Source organism: Martes martes, assembly GCF_963455335.1.
Source record: "Martes martes genome assembly, chromosome: 16".
Classification (NCBI taxonomy): domain Eukaryota; kingdom Metazoa; phylum Chordata; class Mammalia; order Carnivora; family Mustelidae; genus Martes; species Martes martes.
In genome coordinates, this window is record NC_137904.1 from 61,718,607 (window position 1) to 61,744,581 (window position 25,975).

The 25,975-nt window shown below is 61.6% G+C and overlaps 2 protein-coding genes across 7 annotated transcripts in view; one reads left to right on the forward strand and one right to left on the reverse strand.

Moving 5' to 3' along the window:
- Positions 1-15,421, forward strand: part of PGS1 (phosphatidylglycerophosphate synthase 1) — a 32,242-nt gene extending 16,821 nt beyond the window's left edge. The window contains exons 8-10 of one of the 5 annotated variants that reach the window (XR_013968171.1): positions 6,572-6,647; positions 10,666-10,795; positions 14,835-15,421. Coding sequence is in view for 3 of the 5 variants with exons in the window: in XM_080826463.1 (XP_080682589.1) it covers positions 6,424-6,647; positions 10,666-10,785 (344 nt within the window). In the remaining 2 variants the exon portion in view is untranslated. Of the gene's footprint in view, positions 1-6,423; positions 6,648-10,665; positions 10,796-14,834 lie in introns of all 5 variants that reach the window. The other 4 variants (XR_013968172.1, XM_080826463.1, XM_080826464.1 and 1 more) reach the window with 4 other exon arrangements.
- Positions 14,457-25,975, reverse strand: part of DNAH17 (dynein axonemal heavy chain 17) — a gene marked incomplete at its 5' end in the record, with an annotated part of 91,969 nt that continues 80,450 nt past the window's right edge. The window contains 10 exons of one of the 2 annotated variants that reach the window (XM_080826459.1): positions 14,457-14,927; positions 16,003-16,228; positions 16,625-16,768; positions 17,030-17,212; positions 18,142-18,324; positions 18,652-18,831; positions 21,702-21,893; positions 22,860-23,105; positions 23,716-23,843; positions 24,573-24,721. In XM_080826459.1, coding sequence (XP_080682585.1) covers positions 14,680-14,927; positions 16,003-16,228; positions 16,625-16,768; positions 17,030-17,212; positions 18,142-18,324; positions 18,652-18,831; positions 21,702-21,893; positions 22,860-23,105; positions 23,716-23,843; positions 24,573-24,721 — 1,879 coding nt within the window. In that variant the 3' untranslated portion in view covers positions 14,457-14,679. The remainder of the gene's footprint in view (positions 14,928-16,002; positions 16,229-16,624; positions 16,769-17,029; positions 17,213-18,141; positions 18,325-18,651; positions 18,832-21,701; positions 21,894-22,859; positions 23,106-23,715; positions 23,844-24,572; positions 24,722-25,975) is intronic. The other variant, XM_080826458.1, reaches the window with a different exon arrangement.

A 25,975-nucleotide genomic window follows, 5' to 3' on the forward strand; every position in this document is an offset into this window, starting at 1 on the left:
GTGTTCGAGGTGTCCACATCCCTGTGGCTCCAGCAGCACTGGACGTGGTGGCTCCAGTCCCCCCAGTCAGGGAAGGACTCGGTGTTGAACCTGCTCGTGGCCCATGGAGGGAAGTGATGCAGGAACACGCTACGTGGGCCCTGCCTGTGGAAAGCTGCCAGGCTGGGTGGGGGGCATCGCATGGACGTGACCGCACCGGTCAGCAAGCGCCAGTGGCTGGCTGCTTGTCCGAGGGCGGGGGTCTGCGGGCCGGTCCTGTCCTGCTCATGAAGAGCGGGGGCGCCCCGCGGCAGTCCAGATGCCTCGCGGAACGACCGTGGGAGGTGACCCGTGGGGAGGCCGTGGGCACCTCCGTTCGGCGGGCTGCGCGGAGTCGAGGCTCGTCTCGCCCACCTGCCTTGCGGATGCCTTGGCGGACTGGAGTCTTTGTCATTTTGATGCTGCTTCGCGGCGCCAGAGGAGCTTCCCACTGTTTACAGGCGCTTACTCTAGAGACTTCTGCAACGTGGTCTGTTCGGTTTTCTTTGGGTTTTTGAAGGGGCCACCGGAGGAGGCCCGGTGTGCGAGCGATGTGCTGGAGAGGCCACCAGACTTGGACTTTTTTTTTTTATTAAGATTTTATTTATTTGACAGAGAAATCACAATCACAAGCAGGCAGAGAGAGAGGAGGAAGCAGGCTCCCCGCTGAGCAGAGCGCCCCATGCGGGGCTCTATCCCAGGACCCTGAGATCATGACCTGAGCTGAAGGCAGAGGCTTAACCCAGTGAGCCACCCAGGCGCCCCTCAGACTTGAATTCCTGAAGCCTAGTTTTCAGCCCAAATTCCCCTTTGGCAATCATGGGGGGACCCGGTCCAACCTTTGTGTGATGTGGAGTGATGGCACTGATTCGCCCTCGGGAGAGTACGGTGACCTGACATGCATTCTGTTGGGGTTTCTGTGAAGTGGCCGAGAGGCGAGGAGAAGTATCCCAGGGGCCGTGGGGTGGGCGCTGGAACACAGCTCGTGTTGTCACGTTTAGCCTTTTAAGTGAAAATGTGTAGTTATTTATTTTATGTATTTATGTATTTATTTTTTTAAAGATTTTATTTATTTATTTGACAGAGACACAGCGAGAAAGGGAACACAAGCAGGGGGAGTGGGAGAGGGAGAAGCCGGCTTCCCGCCAACCAGCGAGCCTGACGCGGGGCTCGATCCAGGACCCCAGAATCATGACCTGAGCCAAAGGCAGATGCTTAATGACTGAGCCACCCAGGCGCCCCTTATGTATTTATTTTTAAGGAACTTAATTTCTTTAGAGCAGTTTGGGTTCAGACCAGAGTTGAGGGGCAGCTAGTGTGATTTTCCCTGCCCCCCCCCACCCTGGTCATGCCCTGTTCCTCTGTCAGCAGCCGGCAGGGGAGAGCGCACTGGTAACCGGTGAACCGGCGTTGACACACTGTCACCCCGAGGCCACACTTTATATCTGGGACATCTGGTGGTGTGCGTTCATGGGTTCAGGCGGGTGAAGACGTATATCTGTCATCACGCTGTCACAGAGAGAGCCTTTCACTGCCCTGAACATCCTCCGTGCTTCATGTCCGTCCCTCCTGCCTCCCCCTGACTCTGACAGACCCTTTACTGTCTCCAGATTTTCTCCTTTCCCATAATGTCATACGGTTGGACTCACACTGTCTGTAGCCTTTTTCAGACCGGCTTCTTACGCTAGTAATGGGCATTTAAGGTTCTTTTTTTTTTTTCTCCCTCTTTTAAAGATGGTATTTATCTGAGGGAGAGAGGGGAGGAGCAGAGGGGGAGAGAGAGGGACACGCAGATTCTGTGCTGAGCGTGAAACCTGACACAGGGCTCAATCCCGTGATCCCAAAGCACGACCTGAGCCGAAAGCAGAGGCCACCGCTTAACCTGCTGAGCCACCCAGGTCCTTAAACCTTAGTGCTTTTTGTGGCAGTAGCTCTTTCCTTTTAGTGCGGAAGAGCATTGCCTGGTCTGGACGGCCCGCAGTTTATTCATCTGTCCGTCTACTGAAGGGCCTCTCGGTTGCTGCAGGGATTCCCCTGTTAAGCCTGGTCCTGGGGGACAGAGGGGTCTGGGGGCCAGTGCACAGTGGCTGTCAGCCGTTGTAAGCCCTACATCTGTCCTGTGCCAACGAACTACCCTCTCTCGGTCTTGGGAAGGCAGCAGCCCCAGGGGAGCCTGAGTGGGGATGAGAGATGTTTCTGTTGGGCCTGGTTCTCACGTCTCCTGCTCCTGGAGAAGAGTGGGCCTGAGTTGTGCCCGGTGCCACCGCGGGACTTCTGGCTGAGAGCAACAGGCCCACGGTCCCTTTGGGCAGAGGCCACCTCCACGCTGGGGGACCTCTCAGGGAAGGGTCAGAAACTGAGCTTGGACTCCATCCAGGTGCTGTCGCCTACGCTAACAGCATGCTGTGTGGCCAGGGTGGGGCAGGCCATTGGAGTAAGAGATTTCTGGCTCCCGCTGACAGAGGAATCTGTTAATGATTGTGAGAATTGTCACTATTTTTACTGCTTTCCCGACAGGCAGCTTGGCACAGCGCCCAAAGGTGAGCTTGCAGTGCGAGCTGGGGCAGCTTCACCCTGGGTGTCCGGCCCACACGCCTCCCCTGGGCACCGGCAGGTGTGCGCTGGGGCAGGGCTGCACCCAGGGCTCTGCGGGGTGGGGGTGGGGGCAGGGAGGGGAGAAGAGACATGGACACGGCAGCCTGGAGTGTCAGGCAAGGGCTTTGTTCTCTGAGTTCGGGACTGTGGTGTCTCCTGTCCCCTTGTATTTCTGTAGGGGTCTGAGAATCCTCTGAAATCGGTTGCAGAATATTGTGGTGGAGGTGAAGGAAGGAGGGAGTGTAAGTTGACATTTTTCTTGAAGAGAGCCTCAGGGAAGTCCTCTCCACAAATAGTCGTGAGCTCCTGCTTTAGAAGGCAGAGCTTTTTGTACTTAATTTTTTCATCATGTGTTAGAAGACGCATCGTTAGTTTCATTTGTTTTATTGAAACAAGTATTTGTGTCACATCTGTCTTGGGCCAGGCAGCATTCAGGGTGTTGGGAACCAGTTGCTGGGGACCAAAGCCCTTGCCCTCCCTAGGTGTCGGTTTCCTTGAACAGGAAGCAGGTACAGACAGATGAATCTGTTCACATGGAAGGTCAGGTAGGGCGACGGCGTGTAGAAGACCAGAGCAGGAGGAGGAGGAGTCTGGGCTGATGGGGGTCTGTTAGACTGGGGGGTTGGGAAGGCCTCTCTCTGAAGGGGACACTCACTGAGCACAGATCCTGGCTGGAGGGCCCAGGAGAGGGTCCCAAGATCGCGAGGTCCCAAGACCATTGCTAGGCATGAAGAGGAGTGAGGGGGGCAGGTTGGGAGGGAGTGAGGCTGGAAGGGCCAGGCCGTGGGAAGAGCTCAGAGGACTGGTGAGGGAGCCCTGCGGGAGCCCTTGAGCCACCTAGCTTACCCTGCAGCGCGGTGCTGGGACCACGTGGAGGAGGGACTGTGCCTACGGGAGTGGAGCCCAAGAGGCTGCCTGGGGCAGGCAGTGAGGGCTCTCGTTGCAGAGCTGGGAGCCTGCAGAAGTCTTGGGACTCGGTCCAGTCCTCTCTGTATCCGCAGCGCGCTCCCTCTGGGGCTGCGGACTGCCTGCGGCCAGTCCCCTTCCGCACCATTGCTCTTGCTGCCCGGTCTCTCCCAGTCTGGCGGGTCCTAGATTGGTAAAGGCGTTGGGCACAAAGGTCAGGCCCTGGGCTTGATAACAGGCTTACAGCCCTGCTGGCAAGTGCAAGAGCCCCCGCCCTGCCCCTCACCCTCCCAGTGTGCATCCTCTCGGGGCCCTCCCTGAATGGAAGTTTCCTGGTGGTCCTCCGGGTCTAGCCCAGCAGCACACGTGTCCCACGCTAGGAGCTCGCACCCCCCCCGGACAGGCTGGCTGTCCCCGAGGTGGCTTCTTGAGCTCCCGGGGCACGGGCACCACGTGGCCTCAGTATCTGTGGGCTTTGTGTCCTTTTGGATGGAGAAAGATCACGGTCCACGTGGGTCTGCAGGGGAAGTGGCCGGGAGGTTGCCGGCCTCACGAAGGCGTCTAGTATGTTCCACAGGCGAGCTACCTGTCACGCCCATGTGCCCTCCCGAGGCCAGCCTGGGCCAGAGACAAAAGCCGGAGGAGGACGGTGTCTGTTGTGCCTTCCCAGTGGGGTGGTCGTGGCGGGTGGGTGCGGAGAAGCTCTCGTCTCGCTGCATGGAGAACCCAGGTGCACACATGTGCAGCACATGGACGTGGGCGCCCTTCATCAGGGCTGGCGGTCAGGACCTGAAACAGGTCTGAAGCAGCTCTTCAGTGGTCGCTAGTGAAAGCAGGCTGGGAGATGGTGGCGGGCCGAGGAGCTGTTGGTGTGGGCCGCCTGCCTCTCGTGGCCGGCCGCAAGGTTGCCTTGTGAGGAAGAGATGTACATTCGGGCGAATTTCAGAAATAAAAAATACCCACAAGACCGGGTCCTTTCAGTCTTGCCCAGTAGGCCCTGTGGTCCAGGAGCCTTGGATGGACACCCCGAGGGTCGCATGATTCACCTCAGCTTTAGCCTGTGTCAGCCACGTGCGTGTCAGGCCTCCCTGCTGTGCACTCTGTCCCCGTCTGAGTGGACTCTGGAGAGCTGGCTGCGCCACGAGCCCCAGGTGTCCCCACTGCTTTTGAGTCTTTCCGATGGTGACATCACGAGAGTTCGATTGGCCATGGCAGGTGGAAAGCTCTGAGGCTGGGGGAGGTCAGCCCCTGGCCCTGGCCCTCCCCCCCCCAGTCGCAGGCTCCGTGCAGAGGTGGGGCGGGAGGGGCTGAGGCCAGCATGGGAGGAGAGCCGGCGCTGCCGTGGTCCAGGCTCAGCTGTTCTGCCCAGACCTCCCTGGGCATCTGGAGCAGTGCCAGGGGCTAGCCCGCACACCCCCGCGGTGACATGAGATAAGGTGAGCCCCACGGTCGCCTACACGGCAGTGGCCCCGTGGGGTGGTACAGTTAACTGAGCGACAGGCAGGCAGGCGGCTTTGATGTGGCCCCCGGGTGGGGGGGGATCGAGCGCATTACAGGAACAGGCCTCGGAGCGTCGTCATCTCTTACCCAAGGTATTCTTGGAAACGCTCTTGCTCTGAGAGAGAATTAGGAAATGGCCTTCTATTTTAGGCTCCTTGGTGTATATCATATGTTGTTGATTGGCTCATGATGGTCACGCGCACCGGTGGGCCCTTTGAGAGGGTCATGTTGGCAGAGGAGAGACCAGCGGTGGTGGGAGGGCATGATGAGGCTGGCCGAGAGCAGGGGAGCCGGGCTGACTCCTGGGCTGGGTTTTCTGGGCTGAGCATTCTTGGTGCTAGCGAGGGTGCAGGAAATACAGCGGCCAGACCCAAGTCTGTGCTCCCCTGAGAGAAGGGGTCCAGGGCAGCCAATGTCCTGCAGAGGTGGGGTTTTCGGGGTGGTCTGTTCAAGAGAAGTAACTGTGACGGGCACTGGACCGGGCAAGCAGGCCTTGGGATTTGGGGGAGGGGACGGAGTGTAGGGGGCCGGGAGCACAGCAGACCCACCTGCTTGTAGTCTGAGGGGACAGATTAGGATTCTGAGACAACCCACAACCTTCATGACGCACCTGTCAGCGTGCTGGGGGACAGGGCAGGACCCTGTGCACCCCCCGGCTGCTTTTTGTCTGACTGTGCTGTCAGACGGCTCATTTCCTAGCAGAAAAGGGGAAATGGTGCTCTCTGGGGCGGGACAGAAACTTAAAGGGCGTCTTCGGTGCTCTCCGCCACTGGCCTCTAGTGAACTTCACGTGTCTGGCTTGGATGGCCCTGAGCCCTGGCAGGGACTCATGTCTGGTACCGTTGGGTGTGGTGGTCAGCAGCCCGAGGTAGAGAATCTAGTGTCCCTGGGTGGGAAGGGATGCAGAGTGGAGTGACCTGGGCTTACCGAGAGCCGTGTACCCCCTGCCCCCCGCCCCCATGGAGCAGCCCCACGCCCGTGGACTTGGTAGGAGGTTTGCTCTTCCCTAGGCCACCTTCTTAGCACGGTAGGGGTGTCTTTCCCGAGAAGCAGCTATGGACTTTGTCCCCTTGGTGCTCGTGGCAGGACCGTGGAGCCTCTGGCCAGGGTGGGCTCCGTTCCTGTGGCCAGGATGTGGCCGAGGCAGTTCAGAGAGCGGGATCAGAGGCCCTGAGGTCTCCGTGTGGGGGCGGGGGGCTGTGGTTAGCACAGGGTGGTGAGAGCGGGCCGCGAGCACGGGCTTCCCGGGGCTCCCTGAGGGACCCACCTCTCGCGTGCTTGGGCCCGAGACGAGGCAGCGTCCTCTCGGGGCCGCGGGTGGCCCCGGGTCCCTGCGCGCGGCACCCGGGTGGACGGCGCGGCCTCCCTGGCTGCTCGCTCCCAGCAGGGCTGCTTTTCTCTTAGGTGGAACGGCGCGCGGAGAGGCGCTCGGCAGGCGCTGTGCTCATTTCCTGTCTGCACGTTTCCTTCTCCCTGCAGGCCTCTGGCTGTACCTGGCAGGGAGCAGCCTGCCCTGCCTCACGTTGATTGGCTCTCCTAATTTTGGGTACAGGTCGGTTCACCGGGACCTGGAGGCCCAGATCGCCATAGTGACGGAGAGCCGCGCCCTGCAGCAGCAGCTTCACCAGGTTGGTCGGGGCGACGGGGTTTCCCGGGCTGAGTGGGGGGTGGCTGGGGTCTCAGCCCTGCCCGCGTCGCCGGGTCCCCTGAGAGCGGCCCCTGCCACCATCTCCAGCGTGAGAACCGTAGTCCTCAGAAGCCTGGCCCTGAGAGAAGCCCGCTGCGGGGCCGCCCCGAGATGCGGTGTGCCCTCTAACCCCAACCCCCCCCCCCGCCGCTGCAGCTGCTCTGGCCCCACGGCCCCGAGTGCTCCCTCCCCGAGTGCTCCCTCTGTGCAGGCGAGAGCACTCTTCTCTCACCCGGACACCCCAGTCTCTTGTCACAGTGCAGGTCAGCCCGGGGGGGGAGTGTGGGGAAGAAGCCAGGCTCACTCAGGCCCCAGAGCCCCAGGCCCCGTTCAGCCCTGAAGGCAGAACGGGCACTCAGGGTGCCAGTGTCCCTGCTTGTAGAGGCAGAGGAGGTGGACCTCTGGAAGCAACCCGAGCCGCACGCAGAGGGCCTTTGTGGAGAACGGAGCCATTTCAAGGGCGTGGGCGGCTCCGTACCTCCATCTCTGAGCCGTAGGATCCATGTGCCCTGTCCCCTGGATTCTGTCGCACTCCGCACGTCTCCCTGGGCTAGCTCTCTGGCGCACGCGGGATGGCGTGGAGGGCCTGCGGGGGTGCCCGCCAGCAGCAGGGTTCTCTCCAGGGGTGTTTGCGGAGACTGGAGGTGGGTGATGTGTGGATGGGCCGAAGTTTGTGACTAGCTCGGCCCTCTATCTCTGGCCAGGCAACAGTGCTGACAAGGCAGGTCCCTTTTCCTTGGGGAGTTGCAGTGTCTTGGAGTTTCTTATCCTCACGCTCGCAGTTGTCATAAGGCTTCTGTCTTTCTGTCCGTAAGGGGAAGAAGCGAGCATTCTCCTGAGAGTGGGCGCTGGCTCAGCCGGTGGGGTGCACTGGCCTGGGGCACAGGCGGCCGATCCGGGACCCACCTGCTGCCCTTGGAAGACACAGGTTGGGTCTGTGTTCTCAGCCATGTGGAAGTGGGGAGAGCAGCCCTTTCGCGAGCTGGGGTTAGAGACTCTGAACCCTGTGCTGCTGACTGGCTCATGGCCCGGAGAGGCGGGGGGAGAGCCCCATTTCCTTACCGGGGCAGGGATGCAGGGTGGTTCCCAAAGGGTCGCCAGCTATCTCAGCCCTCCTTCTGTGGGGCGCGTATTTTATTTTCTGTCCAGAGAAAAATTGAAAGTTGCTGAGAATTCGTTAGTGCTTTTGTGGGACAGTGTGTCTGGCGGCCTGTACTCGGGAGCCCCGTGCCGTGCGTGTGCGAGCGGGGCGGTGCTGTGCGCTCCTCGGTCTGTGACCTTTCCAGCGAACCCTTTCCGTAGAGGGGGCCGGCTTCCCTCGTGAGTCACCGGAACAGATAGCGCTGCTGTGGGCCGGACCTCGGAAGCCTCGGCTGTTGACTTTGTGAAGCTTTTATCCTCCAGTGTTTGGGAACGACTGTTGCGAAACTGTGGGAGCCTTTGTTGCTGGATGGGGACACGGTAACCGCCTTGTCTCTGGGACCTGCCTTTTGCCACGTGGGGATCCTGTCAGCGGCCCAGTGGGCCGGGGTGCCGGGAAGGCCTTCACGACTGGGGGCCAAAGGAAGTGGTAGCGGCTGTGTTCTGGGTGGCCAACGCAGAAGCCAGCCGCTCAGCAGGTTTCTTGCTACCGTGAGGTTTCCAGAAAATGAGGAAGCCTCACAGCTGAGGCTCCAGTCAGAGTTGCTGGTGCGAGAGGGGCAGGGCCGCACCCCGGTGGGGTCTGCTGGACTTCTGGACGGGTGGCAGAGAGGCCTCGGCCTGGGAGCCCCTGCCCTAGGTCAGTACACTTGTGGGTGTGAACCGGGCCTCGGGCCAGGACCAGTTCCCCATGGATCTGGGTTGATATGTGGGGGCAAGTCCCCCAGGTCTGGTCCTGGTCCCTCTCCCCGACCTCCTGAGTAAGGGGATTGAACCCACATCCTGGATCTGGAGGGAAGCTGGACGGGTTGTGGTCAGGAGCTGTTTTCCCAAATGGCATATTTGGGATATTTTCCTTTCCTTCCCAAACCTGAATCCCAGGGGCTCCAGGCTGTGGGAGGGAGGCGGTTCGCGCTGCCGCGGCCCTTCCTTCTACGGAGGCACGCTGGTTTCCGTGCTTGGGAGATGCAGAAACGCATTTCTAGATCATTCCACCTGTATACTTGGATGCTGGGCCTGCCGCCCCCCTGCTCCCGCCAGGTGGCCCTACAGTGCCTGATCCTGGGACTGCCCGGCCACACAACCTCCCCATGGCCCAGAAAGTCCCTAGAATCCCGGCCACCCGTGTCCTTGCTCTCCTGTTCTCCTTGGGGAGATACAGGGAAGGGCCCTACTCGTATCGCACTGGGTGCTGGGAATGGAGAGGTATTTTTATCAGAGTCCGAAGCCCCTCCCTTCACTTAGTACGCACAGTCAAAACTGAAAGCTTCCTGGTTTTGTTCAGAGAACACAGTTTACCACTTGTGACCCGAGAGACTGCCCTGGCCAGCATTGTAACTCTGACCAGCTGACTTCCTTCTCCGGCCCTGTTGTGGGGTCTCTGAGGAACCGTAAGTGTCTCTGGTGATTTAATTGAAATCTTGGCTGAGTATTCGTTTGAAAGCATAAAGCTGGAGCCGGGTCTGTGGACACTTCTGCAGGCCTGCCCCCAGGCCGCAGGTGGCTCCTCCGTCAGGCACGTCCAGCCAGGGACCCGGCCCTTGCTGCTGGCACCCAGGAGCCCTCTCAGCTTGGAAGTGCCTGGACCCTGGCTTCGAGAGAGAGGTGAGGGTGTGAGCCTGAAAACCATGCAGGAGAAATGACGTCGGGCTCCTGGGTCTGTCCAGCCCTGCACAGGAAAGCTGTGGAGACTTCTGTCGTGTCCTCTGTCCCCCCCCCCCCCCCCCCCGTTCTTGCTGGGTCGTCCCTGCCCCCAGGGAAGAGCACGTTCAGTTCCCTGGGCGGTCCGAGCAACATCATCCCAGCGCTCCCTCTGGCGCCCCTGGGCCCATAGTGGGCCCTGATTTCAGGGCCATTCTCTCAGGTCCTTGTGGTGGTTTGGCATCGTCGGGATTTTCTGGACAAAGGGATCCAAGATCCAGAGAGTGACGGCTCTCTCCCCGCCTAGTGGTGGGAAGCAGTGGGATAACTTCCTGACCATTTTGTCAGATACCTTATTGATGGAAACACGGGACTTAAGGAGTGTGTCGTTTAGGAAAGCGTTTCCTCTCCAAGATTGTAAGCACGGTTTAAGAGAAGGTTTATATGAGTGTTTTTAAACTTGTTTTTAAATATAAAATAAACGTTCATTGTGAAAATTCAGAAAAATTGGAAGGTGCCTGCCCTCCTTTCAGAAACGTTGTGGAGGTCGCTCCGAGGATTCCCTCTCCCTCTCTGTGTGTGGAAAGGCATGACTTGTCTTTTTAACAGAGTTGGGGTTATATTCTTGGTTGTCTTCTAGAATGTGATTATCTCGTGGTGCGCGTCGGTTTGTCCTATGGGCTTGTTATCTGTAATTAGTTGTGGCAGACGTTTAGGCGCTTTCCAGTTTCCTGGTCACGAACGGCGCTGTGGTAGACAAGATCGCAGAGATCTTGGGTGCGCAGCTCTCCCTTGGGATAAATCCCTGTAACTGGGGCTTCTTAAGGCTTTGACACCTGTTGCCGAGTTGCTCTCCGGGAAGATGCGGGGACCCCGTCTGCGGCGGCAGAGCGCACGGCCTCTGTCGGCTCCGGGCACCATGTTCACAGAACAGCTCTGTGCCAGCTCGAGAGAGGAGAAACCCTCCCATTTCAAGAACGTGACTTTAAGTTGCGCAGCCAGAGGGAGGGTGAATTTAGGTTTTTTCCCGGTGGCTCTCAGGCGGCCTCCCCTGCCTGGCGCCGCAGCCCCCCTGCCCCCCAGCGCCTGAGCCAGCTCCACGCGGGATGTCGGGGCCGTGGGGCCGCAGCACCCAGAGCTACAGGAGACCCTGACGCCTGTTTGTTCCTCCCCCTCAGGAGCAGGAGCAGCTCTACCTGCGCTCAGGTGTGGTGTCCTCCGCCACCTTTGAGCAGCCCAGTCGGCAGGTGAAGCTGTGGGTGAAGATGGTGACTCCGCTGATTAAGAACTTCTTCTGAGGACAGACAGGTGCTGCCTTGCGGGGCTGCGTGTGGGTCGGGGTCTTCTATCTCAGGGTGGTTGCCGGGATGTCTCGCTAGGGCCGAGGGCTCTGTCCCGCGGGTCACCATGGGTGTCCTCGAAGTTTTCCAGGCCCGAAGCTAGAGTGGGTGGTCCTTTCCCCTCACGCCAGCACCACGGCCCGTGCCGGCATCGTGAAGCGGGGCCCAGGGCGGTGGGAGCAGGAGGGGCACTCGGTGACAGGTCACGCTCTGCCCCAGGGATGGAGGCTGCTGCTTGGCGCCCGGAGCCACTGGCTGTGGCCCGCAGGGGGACGCAAGCAGGCTGACCCGGGCTGCTGCCTGGCTGTGCCGACGGCGGGAGGTCAGGCAGGGTGCGGCTGCCGGTAGATGTGAGGCGTCTCCCAAGTGAGGCTGTCCTCTTCCCAGACGGCCCCGCGGGGGAACCCGTCTCCTGGCTCTGGTGGGGTGTTGGGCCACCAGCCCAGGTGTGCGGAGGGGGTACACACAGATGCATGGCAGGGGCTCCCTTGGGTGCTGTGCCGGACTTCTCTCGTTAAAATTGTGTTCAATTACATCATTTAGTTTTTCCTCCATATTTTCATTACTTTAATTTTATTCAAATGTGCAAATTTATTTTTTATTTTTTTAAAGATTTTATTTATTTGACAGACAGGGATCACAAGTAGACAGGCAGGCAGAGAGAGAGGAGGAAGCAGGCTCCCCGCTGAGCAGAGAACCCAATGTGGGGCTCGATCCCTGGACCCTGAGATCATGACCTGAGCTGAAGGCAGAGGCTTTAACCCACTGAGCCACCCAGGCGCCCCATCAAATGTGCACATTTAGAGAGGAACGTACTACTAGCCGTCCGACACGGCGCAGAGGTTTCCCGCCTCGCTCGCCTCCCGAGCAGCTGCTGTAACTCTCGCCTGTTCCTGCTGACGTTCACGTGCCGCTCTGTATTTCTGGATGGTGCGCGTGTCTGGCCGTCCCCCAGATCTGAAGTCTCACAGATGGCCCCAGCCCAAACGCTGTACCAGTGTTCCAGCTGAAGCGTGAGCCAGCATCCCTTAGAGTCAGCAGAAACCCCGGTCACCTTCACGGTGTCCGTTGCCTGATATTTTTTATTACAATTTTTCCATGTGTTGGACTTGAGGTTCTGGGTAAGGTCCAGACCTTGTGTGATATGGTGATGCGTCACCTAAGTCTCTTTTCGTCTGTGGGCTCCCCTCATTTTTCTTTTTTCTTTGCAATTTTTTTGTGGAAGAGTGAACCTCCTTTTTACTGCATCTGCCTAAAACACGGTTTGGGTCGTCATCTCACATCTTCAGAACACGTAGCGTGTAGATTCGTCCCAGGCCCGGCTGTCTGCCCACCCCAACTGCCCTGTGTCTCCAGGAGCAGATTTCAAAACCTTGCTGCCCAATCTCTACATCTCCAGGTGCTCGAACCTTGCACAGAGAAAGACATTCCTGAGAGAAGGCCTTCGGGGCCCCGGGGTGTGGCAGCTCTTCCTTGGGTGGGGGCGGTAGCTTCCCACCCTGCCCGAGGGCTGGTGGTCCCCTTGGGGGGCTCTGGAAGGCGGGGTTGGCCTGTCCGCACAGCTTGGCTGTGCCTGGGGTGCTCTAGTGTTAGGAGCACCTTGTCAGGGCATCTTTAGCCCCTCCCCACCGGGCCAGCGCACCTGCAGGCTTTCGTGGCTGGGAACCAGGAGCGGGGGGGGGGGGGTGGCGGCGGCTGTGGCTTTGCTGTTCTGGGGCAGCAGTACGTCACTTAACACTGTTTGCTTTCGAACTAGTTATTAAATTGTCCTGTGGGACAGTTAGACTAGAGAAGCCAAAAGAATGAGCCAGGGGCACTGGGTTTCTGTTTGAAGAAAGGCTTTCGGTAAACAACATTCACGTCCTGCAGATTCTGTGGGACCAGAGTCAGCATCGTGCCACAGCCCAGCTTGAGCAGTCGGGGCCTCTGCCCTCCGTGCTCAGCTGCTCCCTTTGTCTCTGCGGACCGCCTCCGGACCCCCCCGAGGCAGGGGCTCCAGGGCCCATAGCACCTGTAGAGGCACGGTCCCTGGGTCCCTGTCACTGGATTGTAACCCAAAGGTGAATCATCTCTTGGAAAGCTGGGAGATCGTTTTGTCTGCTAACCGCAGTATGTGCAGAAGAAATGGCTGTTTTATTTCAGGCTCTGCAGGCAAAATTGCAAAACCTTCCCATTTTGTGGTTATTACCAGGGATTAAAAATGAGTTGCTTGATGGCCACTGGTAGTTTTTTCTCAAGTCCCAGGAGTGGTGGCCACTGGCTCTGCAGCTCTGCCACGAAGGGCAGCAGTGACCCCTCCTGGCCAGCAGAGGGGCCGCCCAGCAGCCACTGCAGGGGCTCCGCCTTCCTGCCCTGCTGCCCCGGAGGGGTTAGACCCTCAGCCTCTTGCTCCCTGACCGAGGACTTGAGGGGCGTTTTTCCTTCTCTTTTTAGAGCCCCACCAGGCCCCAGGGCTGTTGTGATTGTTAACCCTTGGAGTTAGGTCTTGGGGAGTCTCCTCTCTTGTGGTTCCAGTGACACTGCTTGGAAAACAGTCGTCACAGACCTTCAGGATCAGATTGAACTTAGCCTGAGGCCAGGTGTTCCTGGAGGGCCCCCTTTGCCCTGCACGAGAGCCTGAGAACATCAGGGATGTTCAGGGATGCCAGCTGCCTTCCCTGCGCCCCTGGCGTGCTGGCTCATCCCTCCCCTGCTCTTGTCTGTATGCTGCTGGCCCGGCCAGCCCCGAATGGCAGCCCGCTTGCTTGGCTGGAATGGCCACAAAGTCAGCGCCCGAGGCGTCAGCCAGGTCATCCCAAGGCAGCCCCAGGACCAGCACGCACCGGCCCCCGGGTGCAGTAGGTCAAGTGCTTGGGGCGCTTCTCCTTGGGCCAGTGGTTTTCCGTAGTCCTGTCTCCCTGGACAGGTTCCGGGGCCTGGAACAGATTGGCTGGGGGATGGTGCAGAGGGTGGGGTTGTCGGCGTTCCTGCACCCGCCGCAGCACGTGTCCCCCGGGAAATTCAGGACCCCCGGCTGCTGAGCGGTGGCTCTCTGCTGCTGGCTCTGTCTGCACCTCAGCAATCCCGGCCGCAGTCGGGGTGTGGTGGGGGACCCCCGGGATGTGGGGACTGCGGGGGTGAGAGGAGAGGCAGGCACTGTGCCTCCTGGAAAGGGACTCACGGCCTCTGGGAGTTACTGCGGACATGACGAGCCTGTAACCTCCGAGGACGCACTTTAAGGTGGTCCCGGGAACCGAGTTCACGGTGTTCTGTGCACATGCTCGGGAAGTGGGTGGTGGACGGGGCCAAGTCACGTCTGGACTGGCCTGTCTCAGCGCCCGGGACCCAGGAGGGAGGAGGCTTTGTCTGAGTCAAGAAAGGGTCTCGGTCCTCGGGAGAAGGGAACGGCACCTCTGGGGACTGTGTGGAGGTGGCGGTTCCCGTCGGCGTGGAATGCTCTGGCCCCACGCTGGCGGGGCGCTCGCGTGGCCCATCAGGCCAGAGGCCGTGGCTGCTGCGTCCACACCTCTGAGCGGCTAATGGGCACGGGGACGCGTGCCTTACCTCTGGGCCGCAGGACTCCTGGGGGGCTTGCCTCAACGGTGGGAACAGGGGGCTCCCAGCGCCAGTGAATCAGACAAGCACAACTTAGTGATGTCACTGTTTTAATCTGGCCCGGCCCCCCTCTTCTGTGCCCCCCCCCCCTTTCTGGCCCGCCCATCTTGACATGCTTCTAAGGTGCCGGGGTCGCTTAGAACAAATAGCAACTATTAAATCCTGTAAAAGTAAGTAACAGTTACGAGGCTGAGTTTCTAATTGTCAGCTTGAAGTTGGGGCTCAGACCCAGCCTGGGGACCCAGGGCACCAGCTACACTAGACCTGTAAGAGCAGGGCCACGGCCGCCAGGATCCACTTGGCCGCCTTCTCTTTGGTCTTGAGGTTAAAGGTCCAGACGTAGGTGGGGCCGCGGATGCGTGTTTTGTACACGGGACACTCATACATGTTCTTCGTGTCCGTGCGATCCACAGGAACGGCCTTGATGAAGATGACGGGCATGGCGGGCGTCAGCTCCTTCAGCCTGGCTTCGGCGATGACTCCGGTCTGGGTGTCCCAGCGAGCTCCTGCAGGACAGCACCGTGAGCTCAGGGTGGCCCGCGAGGCCGTGCCTGGGTGCTGCATGGCATGCCGGCAGCGAGCTGGGGTGCTCGGGGCACGAGGGGCTGGACTAGTGCGGGCACGGCCGGAGGTGTGGCTGTGAGCACAGAACCCGGCAGAGTGTTGGGCCCTTGGGGACTGCGGGGACCCCGCCACGTGCCTCTGAGGGACGGCACCACCTCAAGCTCTCGGGGCCACCTGTTTACGTATGTGGTGTTTTCGGAACCTGTCGGTCAGCCTTGTCAGCCTCAGTGGCAGCAAGTGGTGGCTCCAGCTGGAAGTCCCGGGAGGCCACATGCACATCGCCCCGTCTGCGTGTGCACGTGCAGGCACCGATCCTAGTGCACGCACAACTTTGATTTGCCTTTAACCAGACTGCTATCATTTCTACTCAGCCTGTTAATGGTGTTTGTGTTTCCTGTCTGTCATTCCAAAATAAACATGGAGAGTGGCCTCTGTCGTGCTTGTCTCTGATGTGGGGACCGGGGAGCCCTGAGCCCTTGCTGGCTAAGCCCTGACACCCCACAGGTAAGGGGGTGGCATCAGTCGCTGAGTGGGACAGTTTGTGGTGGAAAAGCTGGCATTCAGCCCGACAGGTCTAAGGGACCAGGCTGCCTAGCAGCCCCGTGGCCCCCGCCGGCTCAGGACGGGCTGGTGGGGGCGGCCGGTGCCCTCCGTGCTGCTGCTCGGCCCGGCCCCGCGGAGGTGGGACTGCGGTGGGAACGCTGGCACCCCCAGAAGTCCACCTGCCCGGGCTCCCTGCCCCCGGGCCCTCCTTGGAGGGCCGTGCTCCTCACCACTCTAAAACAGGTGCTCACTCCTGAGGACGCGCCTGCTGTTTCCGGCCCAACAGAGCCAGGCCGGTGCCCTCTGAGGCAGGTCTGGTCCCCCGATGCCGTCTGAGCCCGCTCGGGGTTGTGCCGTCTCCACCAGCGTCAGGCCTCGAGCTGACACACCCTCTGGCCTGCCTCCGCCACCTGCCCCTCCCTGCCGGTCTCTATCCTCCAGCCCAGCGCTTCCTCAGACCGGCAGTCCGGTTACCTTCCATGAAGAGCCCGTACACGTAGGAGCCCTCTCGGGGCGGTGCCGTCATGTCCTCCCGGTTCTTCTTGGTCACTTCCACAGACAGACACATCTTGTCCAGCGGCCACTCGTTCTTCCTGGCCATGGACTGCATGATGGCCGTGAGGAAGGACTGGGGGTTGAAGAAGCCGGCCAGCCACACGGTGGTGGGCAGGGCGAAGTCCGTCGTCCAGGCCTCGAGCTCCTGGCGGAAACGTGTTTGAGCCGAGCCCGGTGCCCGCCGGCTCCCTTTCACATGAGGGAACGGGAAGAGGAGGGTCTGGAGAGGGGCTTCACATTCGAAGACAATGTGGGGTCCCAAAGGGGGCTTTGACGAGGCGGCTCCCCTGATGGGTGCCGCAGGGGCTGTGGGCTCTGGCGGAGAGGGCTGTCAGGCCGCTGTCCCCTCCCTTCTGTGGGAGGCGCCTGCATCGTGGGCGTCTGTGTGGCGCGGGCCGAGCCCTTCCGGCCCTACTCTGACAAAGGCCAGGCCGGTGGGGGCCTCTAGGCCATCGGCGGGGACACGCTCCCCCTTCATAGCCCATGTTCTGCTGGCCCGGGGGTGGGGGTCTGCTGGGACGCCCGGAGAGAGGGTCCTCACCCTGATGCGGAGCAGTAGGTCGGCGTACCAGGCCGCCAGGCCCATCATGGAGGGGTAGGCCCGGGCCACCCACGGGTCGGGCACGGTGTCATAGAACAGCGCTGTGGACAGGTCTTCCATGTCGGTCGTGATGGTCAGTTCCCCCTGAGAGACACATGGGTGGGACGCTGGCGGTGCGCGGCCCTGGCAGGTCCCACATCTTGTTTCTCGCACCCTGTCCGTGCCACGAGTCCCGGGAAGATGTGCGCCCCCCAGCCTGGCGGGCCCGCAGCTCCAGACCAGGGTACCCAGAGGGAGCAGTGCCGCGCCAACACCCAGGCCCCGGGGCCCCATGTCCCGCAGGGCCCGGCAGTGGCCCGCCCGCCTCCTGTGTCCAGTCCCTGGGTCCTGGCTGTCCCGTGTCACCTTCAGCCCCAGGCTCAGCTCCTTCAGTGAGCGCCGCATCTCGTTGGTGAGGATGTTCATTCTCTCGCATTCCTGGAAGGCCACCACCACGTAGGGAGTCCTCTCGGTCGCCTTCGCCATGATCTCAGCCATGTTGAACATCTCCGGGACCCTCTCCAGGATCTCCTCCAGGATGGCCTTCACCTGGAAGTCAGTCCCCGACAAGCCCGTCCCTGCCGGTGCCTGCCGGTGCCTGCCAGCCCCCGCCCGATGTCCACATCAGAGAGCATGCCCCGACGGTTCGCAGCGAGGGCTCCCGGAGCCAAGGGCGGCGCAGTTGCCTAAGGGTCAGGGTCACGGAGGTGCAGCTGCTCGTCTGACCAGAGGAGGGAATCTCCACCAACGGACTGAATATTCTGGTCCTGCCGTCAAGGCCGTGGGACCGTCCCCCTGGGAGCTGCAGGGCGCCCTAGCCTGGTTCCTGCAGATGCTCCCCAGTGCACAGGCTCCCCCCTCAACCCAACCCCGGGTCAGATCAGCTGCCACCCATAGGATGGTGACCCGCAGGTCTCCCAGGGGGCTTCTGTGGGAGCCTGCTGGTCACACCCTCTCCAGGAGGGGCGCACGCGGGGCTGTGTACAGCTCGGCCGCCAGAAGTCGTGAGGCCAAGAAAGGGCCGTGGGGCCTCACAGCACTGAGGGTCTTCCCGGGCTGTTACTGGTTAGCCCCGTACTCTGCTGGCTGCTGACGGAGCTGGTCCAGAAGTTACCGAGCAGCGTAAAGGTGGTAACTGCCCACGGGGCGGCAGAGGCGACCCACACAGGCGAGAGCCGGTTAAGAGCTCTTAGGCCGCCTGAAGTTCTTCTGTTTCTTTGAGTGTTAGTGGGATGAGCCCTGGGGTCTTCTGAGCTCGTGGGGAGGGGCTGTTCTGTTCGGTCTGGGTGGGAGCCCCCCGCTTGCTGCTTGCACACCAGCTGGGCCAAGTTAGAGGCTGCAGGGAGGCAGGCCCGGGGTTGGGGGGACGGCTCTTGGGCAGCACCCCGGGCCTGTTAGCCAGCTCGCAGCTCCACCCCGGTTTCTGGGGGTGCATGTTTCGACCCCAGGTTCTGGGCCCTGCCCGTTAAGCCTCCTGCCTTCTCCTCTCGAGAGACTCCAGTGCCTGCCCCGGAGTCGGTCTCTTTGGGCTGCATTTCCAGGACGGTGCGGAACAGCTTCTCTGACGTGACTGTCAAGAAGCCGATCTCTGCGTTGGGGTGCAGGCCGTACAGGTAGGGACTCTCGGGGGGCAGGTTCTCATCGATGTACTCGTGGTAACCCTGAGAAGGGGTGGGGGTGGGCAGGCTGCCGAGGCTGTGCTAGCCAGAACCTGTGTCCGCCGCCCGTCAAGCATTTCTGACCCAGGGTTCTGCACACGCCTTGCCCTCTGCACAAAACTGCCTGGTTCTCTAACCCCCTTTCTGGCTGCCCCCCGGCCCCCCTAGTCACATGAACCATCTCCACGTGCCCCCCGCCCCCGCCCCGAGGCTGTTTCGAACTGGCTCTCGTTTTCATTGCCTGGCTTCTCGAAGCTCAACCACGGATACCCCGTTTGCGACACCAGGCTGGCCCCGGAGCCGGCCGGGACGGCATCACCACTCCCTCACCTTGTAATCCAGGTTGGGGGGGATCTGGAAGCCTGGCGCCAGCAGGACCTCACCCTCCAGCATCTCCGCCCGCACGTACTCTGCCAGGTACGTCCTGCACAGCCGCCGGTCCCAGTCGTCCGTGATGTGGCCGCCGTACATGATTTCTCCAAACAGGTAGCGGAGATCATCCCAGGGCACCTTAGGAAGGACGGAAGCGGTTAGAAGCGCCCCGCCCCTTCGGGGTCTGTAAGACTTGGCAGTTAGCCGTTCGGGCATGGCCCGGCTTCTCCGGTCACCCCAGCTGCCTCCTGGCCCGCCGCTCTGCAGGGTCACCAGGTCCAGGCTTGCCTTCCATCCCCGTTGTCCGGTGTCTGACTCGGCGGCCAGCCTCTCCTTGGCCGTCTCCTGCCTTTGGCTCCTTTGGTGAGGGCTGCCCTGCTGCTCCCCTCCGCCTGTGGCCTGGCCTCTGCCCTGACCATGACCGCCGGCCATGTGCTGGGACGTCCAGCTCCGCAGGCTAACCCTGCAGGCCCCATTCACTCCCTCGCATGGGCCTCTGGTGTCTCCCCCGCTTGGAAGCACGTGGGCACTCGTGACTGTGTGCGCTGGCCACCTGCCCAGAGTGGTTCCCCTCCGCGGTGACGGGGGTCGGCGCTCAGGCACCCTTTCTTTTGGCCACAGGGCCCATCGGTCACACCTTCACGATGTCTCCATCGGTGGCCTCCCTTCCCGTCCTGCGGAGCTTGCCTGGCTCCGAGTTCCCAGCGGCTCCGTATAGCTGCGGGCCCCGTGGTGCGCTCTAGACGTGACCTCACGCTCAGCCCGGACCGCTGCTCCCCGCCGCCTCATCCACGAAGCCCTGGGGGTGAGCTCTGGCTGCCAGGTGCCAGCACGGCACACCCGGCCGGAGCGTCTCGGAAGCTGCAGACGGCAAGCACGTACGTAATTCCAGGTTTGCGAACGGCCACGGAAGTGAGATTGTTCCGGCAGACGGTCAGCATGAAAACGATGAACGATAAGCTGTCCCGTGCGCTCGTCTGCTCCGCGCTTTTGCCGGCGGCTGCGGGTGTCGCGCGTTTTGGCGCAGGCGGACGGCCTCCTGACCCGGCTGATGGAGTAAAGAACTTGTGAACTCAGTTGCCCGATTCGGGGTCGTGAGTTTCACTCGGAATGTTAGTATTCTCTGAATTGTCATTTTGCGACTTGAAGATCGTCTTCCGCCTGGCTACTCGGGGTGCGCGGGGCTGCGTTTCTGCGTTTCTGCGTTTCTGCGCTTTACTTGTTGCTTCAAGGACAGTTCGCTTTCTCAGGCCCCTCCGGCCCCGGGGCTGCCTCCCAGGGACGCCCTTCCCTGCGGAGCGGGGCTGTGGCACTAACGAGCAGGGGTGGACACCACCCGTGTTCCCGCTCTTGCTGGAGGAGCCCCGGAGCGCTCGTCAGAGACAGGGCACCCGGCATCCCCCCCGAGAGCCCGCGTGGGTCGGTCTGTGCTCTTGACCAACGCTCGGGACCGTGTCCTTTTGTCACTTAACGTGGTTGCGGCTGTGGCGCAGACAGAGGAGGGGTCACGCCACCACGGGCCTGGTGCGCCCAAGTCACTGCTTGGCAAGACGCGCGTTCCTGTCATTTCCTCCTGTCTGGAGGTCACCGAAGCTTAGGGTGTGCCACCTCCTCCCCGCCTTGGCTGTGTGTGTGTGTCTGTCTGTCTGTATGTATGTATATACCGGGGCAAGTGTCCGAATAAACGTCTTAAAAAAACTTGAGCACTGTTCCTCCACGTGAATCTCCCCAAGAAACGTCTCTAACCAAACCGCTCCCTCACGGCTGCCCCCTGGCATCTGCTTCTTGCCAAGAGCTGGAAGGCAGCTGCCAGTGCTCAGCTCAGCTCCACGCGAAGTGACCCAGCCCTCCATCCCCCCAGCTGCTGGTGGAGACCAGCCCCCTTCCCCGGGAGAGCTGTCTGCTGGCCCCCTCTGCCCTCCTGTCTTCTCCAGGCATCAGTTTCGCTAGGAACCAAGCCAGTGCGCCACGCGCTGGGCTCAGACGTCGGTGATGGCAGTGCGGGGAGGCCCACCTCCTGCGCCGTCGGGGCCAGGGGAGCGGTGGTGGTCGTCGTCGGAGGTTGTCAGACTTTCTTGGGCCGCCCACGGGGAGGGACAGGCAAGGCTGTGCTCGCTGTCCCGCCCTGGCCCTGGCCTCCCTCACCTCCGCTCACATCTTGAGTTTTTCACAGCAGAGTGGGAAACAGGCAGGTGTCCCGAGGCCAGCACCCCTGCACCCGGCGGGGCACTTTTCTCACCCAGCCCCCAGAGCTTGAGCCCTGGTGCCTGGGAGGTCTCAGCGAGTGAGAAGCAGAGCTGGGCTTCAAGCCTGGGGCCCTGGACCCCAGCGCCATTCGCCACCGTGCCGCTGGGCCGTCGGGAGGGGCGCTGCCTGGTCCTGCTGCTGGTCCTCCTGCCCTGCCTGCCCCGCCAGGTGTCACCGCTGCCGTGCCACCGTTCCATCACTGCTGATTGGGGGCCGAGTGAGGAGGAGCCGAGGTTCCTGGGGTGCGCAGGTGCCTCCCCTGGGGGCCCCACGGCCGTGCTGTAGAGTCAGACTGCGAGGGGGACCGGGCAAGGCCCTTCTCCGACTGCGGCTTCTCCGTCCTCGGAGACCATCTGCAGAGCACTTCGCACGTGTCTCTATCGTCAGGAAAATCAGAGCGGCGCCCGTGCGCTCCAGGGACACTGTTTTGGTTTCCTGTCTGCACCTGGGTTCTGTCGCAGACACTGACCGCGCGCCAGGGAGGCCCCTCCTCGTCCCTGCCCCCTCAGAGATGCCTGCCCCCATGGAGTGTGCTAGCAAGGCAAAGAATTGCCAGACGGCTGACAAGTGTCGCAGGGCTAGAGGCCAGGGACAGGGCGACAGTCCTCCTGGCTCCTTTCTGGGTGGAGTCTCGGGACTTCTTGTTTTCAGGTTTTGTTCGGCTTATGACGCTGCGGGATGCGTCCTACACCTGAGCCCTGGACAGTGGACGGGGCGGACGGGGCACGGAGAACCCCGTGGGGCACCAGGCACACCCTCACCTTGGTGTTGGCCTCCAGGTAGTTGTAGAGCACGTTGATGGAGATGGTGAGGTCCCCGTTGTTGAAGGGGTACGACCTGTTCCAGCCCTGGGCCCCAAACTTGCGCCTCTCGGCCACCACGGCGTGGAAGTAGCACAGGGAGAAGAGGATGCACTTGAACTCGATCTCCTTGGTGCACATCTCCAGGGTGTCCTGCAGGAGAGGACCCGAGTCCTGCCTCTGCCGGCTGCCTCACTGGGGGCGGGAGGGGCGGTGGGGGCGGGGGGACCAGCCGTGCGAGGCCCGGCCCATGGGGCTGGAGGAGAGAGCACGCTTTCTCGTCTTTACTTCCTTCAGAAATTCAGTTCTACCACTTAAGTATTGACTACGCGTCAAATTAGGCTCCTTTCAAATAAGATACTCGCAGGCGCAGGACACGTCAGGACTTCTTTAGCAAGAAGTACCATCCGTTGGCAGCGGTCAGCCCTCCTCGCGGTGTGCACGAACGGTATTGGGCACCGCGGTGAGCTGTGCGCCCTCCGCATAATGTGCTCTGCGAGTGCGTATGTGTAGGTGCCCCCAGGCGGCAGGGGCGACGGCCTTGGAAAGGTTTTAGACTCCGCTTGGGAGCTAAGTGTGGGCGTCCAGAAGGTTTTGGAGCAGAACGGAAGATCAGGTGCCAAGAGGTGAAGGAAAATGCTAGGGGCTTGCAGAAGGGGGCAGGGCTGCGGGGGGGAGGGCGGAGGGCGGGGCCACGGGAGCGGTCCCACTGAAGCAGGGTGGGGGCCCGTGCTGGGGATTGTCTCCTGGGAAGCACCCGAGCCCCGCACACCGCCTTCGGGGCTGGGCCCCTTCTGAGGGGCTCCGGCAAACCCAGCACCTGCTCTACGTTGAGCTGTGCTGACTCGCAGGCAGTGAAACGGGTTACAATACGCATTTCTGGTTTTTTTTTTAAAGCTGTAACTTGACTGCATTTTGCAATGTGTGCATTTGACTCAGTCTTCCAGGAATACATTGATGTTGTGGCGGGAGGTGTGGGTGTGCGCCTGCTGGGGGTGGCCCGCACGGCGAGAACCAGCGTAGGGCGTCCTCGGGGTTCAGAGCGCGTGCCCTGGCCGCCCAGGCCACCGCTGCCTCTCTGTCTGCGGGGCGCACGCTCCGGAGGGGAAGCCGCCTCACCTGGGTGAAGAGGTCCAAAGCCTTGTGCAGGTTGGCGTACATGCCTGTGGGCGGCTCGTTGGTGATCTTGATGGCGTTTTCCAGGATGCCCTGGGGGATGATGTGGGACTCGGGGCTGGGGGCGGGCTCGGCGCTGATGAACACGCGGTAGTCGTCGTGGCTGCCGGTGCTGTAGCGCTCCAGCTTCTTGTCCAGCGCGCTCAGCCACCGCGCCACGAGGTGGATGTTCTGTGACCAGGACCGGGCCTTAGCGCCCTCGCGGCCCTCCCACCCGTCCCTCGAGCGGTGGCCACGGCCCACCCTTCCCCGGGCCCCAGGCGCGCCGGCCAACTTCAGCTGAGCTGCTGAGGCCGGGGCGTCTGTGCTCGTGCTCGGTGAATTCAAGACCTCCCACCTCCCGACGAGTCCTCCCCGGCCTCCCCAGCATCCCCAGCGTCCCTGGCGTCAGGCCGACGTGACATGGCCCCCACCCCTGCTCTGGGGTTTGGGTAGGAGGAATGGCATGAAACTGGGGGTCTCCATGCAGGACCAGGCTAGGCCATGCGGACCGAGGTCGGCTCCGCTGTGCAGGCTGGGGAGGCCTGTAGGTGCTCGCTGGGGTCCAGGAAAGGGCCGAGCTGGGGTCGGGCTAGGGGTTACCCAAAAGGTGGGCAGAACACGTCCTGGGCCCCTAGCACTTCCCCCACATGAGGAGGAGGATGGGGGCGCTTTTGTCCCCTCTGGAGTTTGGGCTTTATAAGAGACGCCTCTGTAGGGAAGCTCTGGGCTAAAGCCCACGTACGCGCACCACCGCGGCCCGCCACCCCGCGGACCGGGCACAGGGGACGTGGTGCGAGAGCCACCGGGGTCCCCGTACCTGCAGGATGACCCAGTGTCCCATCTCTGCAGCCATGTCCAGAGCGTCCTCGGCCACCACCTCCTGTCCCTGCCCCAGGGACACGTTGTGCAGCTTCCCGTTGTCTATGGTAAACCCCAGCTTCTTCCCTGAAGGAGGGCGAACAGGAGGCATGTGGGCGGCGGACGGAGGTGGCCGGGAATCCCAGCCCTCCCCCTTCCGTGTGGTGTTGTGGTAAAACACACAGAACCTCAGACTGGCCCGTTTCAGACCCAGGTTCAAGCGCACGGTTCAGTGGCATTTAATGCCTTTGCCGTGTTGTGCGGCCCTGTGGCAGGTTCCCGCGCGCTCTGCCCCGGCCCCGGCAGCCGCTCAGCTGCTCTGTGTCTCCGTGGATCTGCCTGTTCCGGACGCGTCTGATACACGGAAGCCTGGAACCAGGGGCCCGGGCGTCCGGCTGGGGTTCCTCTCGGCACAGCGTTTCCAAGGGGCGTCTGCAAGTTTGATGGCTCAGTTCTGTCCCACGTGTGGCTTCGCCGTGCTGGGGTCAGCCACTTGGCAGTTGACGGACGGGGTGGCTTTTGCCTGCCTTTTTGCCCTTGGGGGCGAACAGCCCTACAGCGCGCGCACTTCAATACCGGTTTTCATTCTCGGGGCGCACACCTGCCGTGGGGTCGCAGGGGCCCGTGGCGCCCGTGTGTGTCCCCTGCCAAGGACCTCACGGCCCGCTCGTGGCTGCGTCTCCCTCCCAGGCTCGTCCGTTTCTGTGTTTCCTCGCGGGGGCGCAGGGGCGCCTCGCGGCGGCTCTGACACGCATTCCCGGGCGCTGGCTGACGGGGCCGCCCCGCTCTGAGGCCCCCCTGGCCGGCTACACTTACCCAGGGTTTCCACGTCTTTGAGGGGGTCCACACCCGGGGAAAGGATGAAGAAGATCGGCGCAGAGGGGCTGCTCTCCTCGTAGGACTTGGAGAACTCGACGCTCCGGCCCTCCACGAACCTGCTGCCCATCTTCTCCTCCACGAAGTCCCTGAGGGAGACGCGCCGGGTCAGAGCCGCCGGCGAGGGCGGGGGTGGGCTGGGACCCCCGGCGGAGGGGCCCTTTTCCTGGTGGGCTTTCTTTTCTCTGATCTCTTTAAGGATTTTATTTTATTTTTTACTATTTTTAAAAAGATTTCTTTAGATAGAGAGCCCACGAGCGGGGCAGACGCAGTGGGGGAGAGAGGGAGAACCTCAAGCAGACTCAGCGCTGAGTGTGGAGCCCGACACGGGGCTCGATCTCGTGACCCCGAGACTTGACTTGAGCTGAAATCAGGAGTTGGACGATGAACCAGCCGCGCCCCTTAAAGATTTTATTTTTAGCAATCTCTACACCCAGCATGGGGCTTGAACTCACGACCCGGAGATCAAGAGTCCCTGCTCCTCCGACTGAGCAAGCCGGGCGCCCTTTGGTGGACTTTCTTAAGCAGAGCAAGGTCTCGGGCCTGCAGGCTGTCTTTTCAGGGGCTTTCCTCTTTGGGGGGGTGTGTGGCGGGGGAACAGGTGCCTCCCCACCTCTGTCCCTGGCGGGCCTCGCAACGCGCGGTTCCCTGGAGTGGCCCGCGTGCCAGCGAGTGAGAGGTGGTCTCCTGCGGCCCCGTGTTCAGAGGCTCCCAGGACCACACGCCTCAGTGCGGCCACAGCCCAGGGCATCTCAGGTGAGCGCGCCCCAGCAGCAGGTGGCCCCGGGGCCTCCGAGCCCGCTGTACTCCGGGGAAGGGGACGGGTTCGGCGATTTCATCTCCCACACACTCCGTCTGCTGTCCAGGAAGGGCTGCAGGAAGGAGCCGAACAGATGGTGCTCGCCCACCCTGGTGCTCTCCCCCGACTGGGGGTTTCGAGGAGGAAGGAGGCTCACGTTTGCAGCCATCTTGGTGAGTTCAAGGACCGCAAAACATGGTTCATCAGAAAAATCACAGGAATTTAGATGAAAAATCTGTCTTTACAGAAGCAGCTCTGTGTTCCAAGCCCCAGACTTACTTTCTTGACCCTTACAAGTCCGGGGTCAGTTGGGGCCCCCTCTTAGGGGAAGCGTGTGTGGTGCGACCGGCAGAGCCCTCTCCACCTCTCCGTCACAGAGGGCCGGCTTCCCACATTCTGAGTCATTCCGGGCGCCGACATACTAAGATTCACTAAGGTTCGGTGTCTTTAAAAGCAGCAAGTCAGTCTTTGACAGAACAGTGGGAGGGGAAGGGCTCCCCGAGGGGCCGCCCCACACCCTCCGACTCCGTGGGGACCGCGGGGC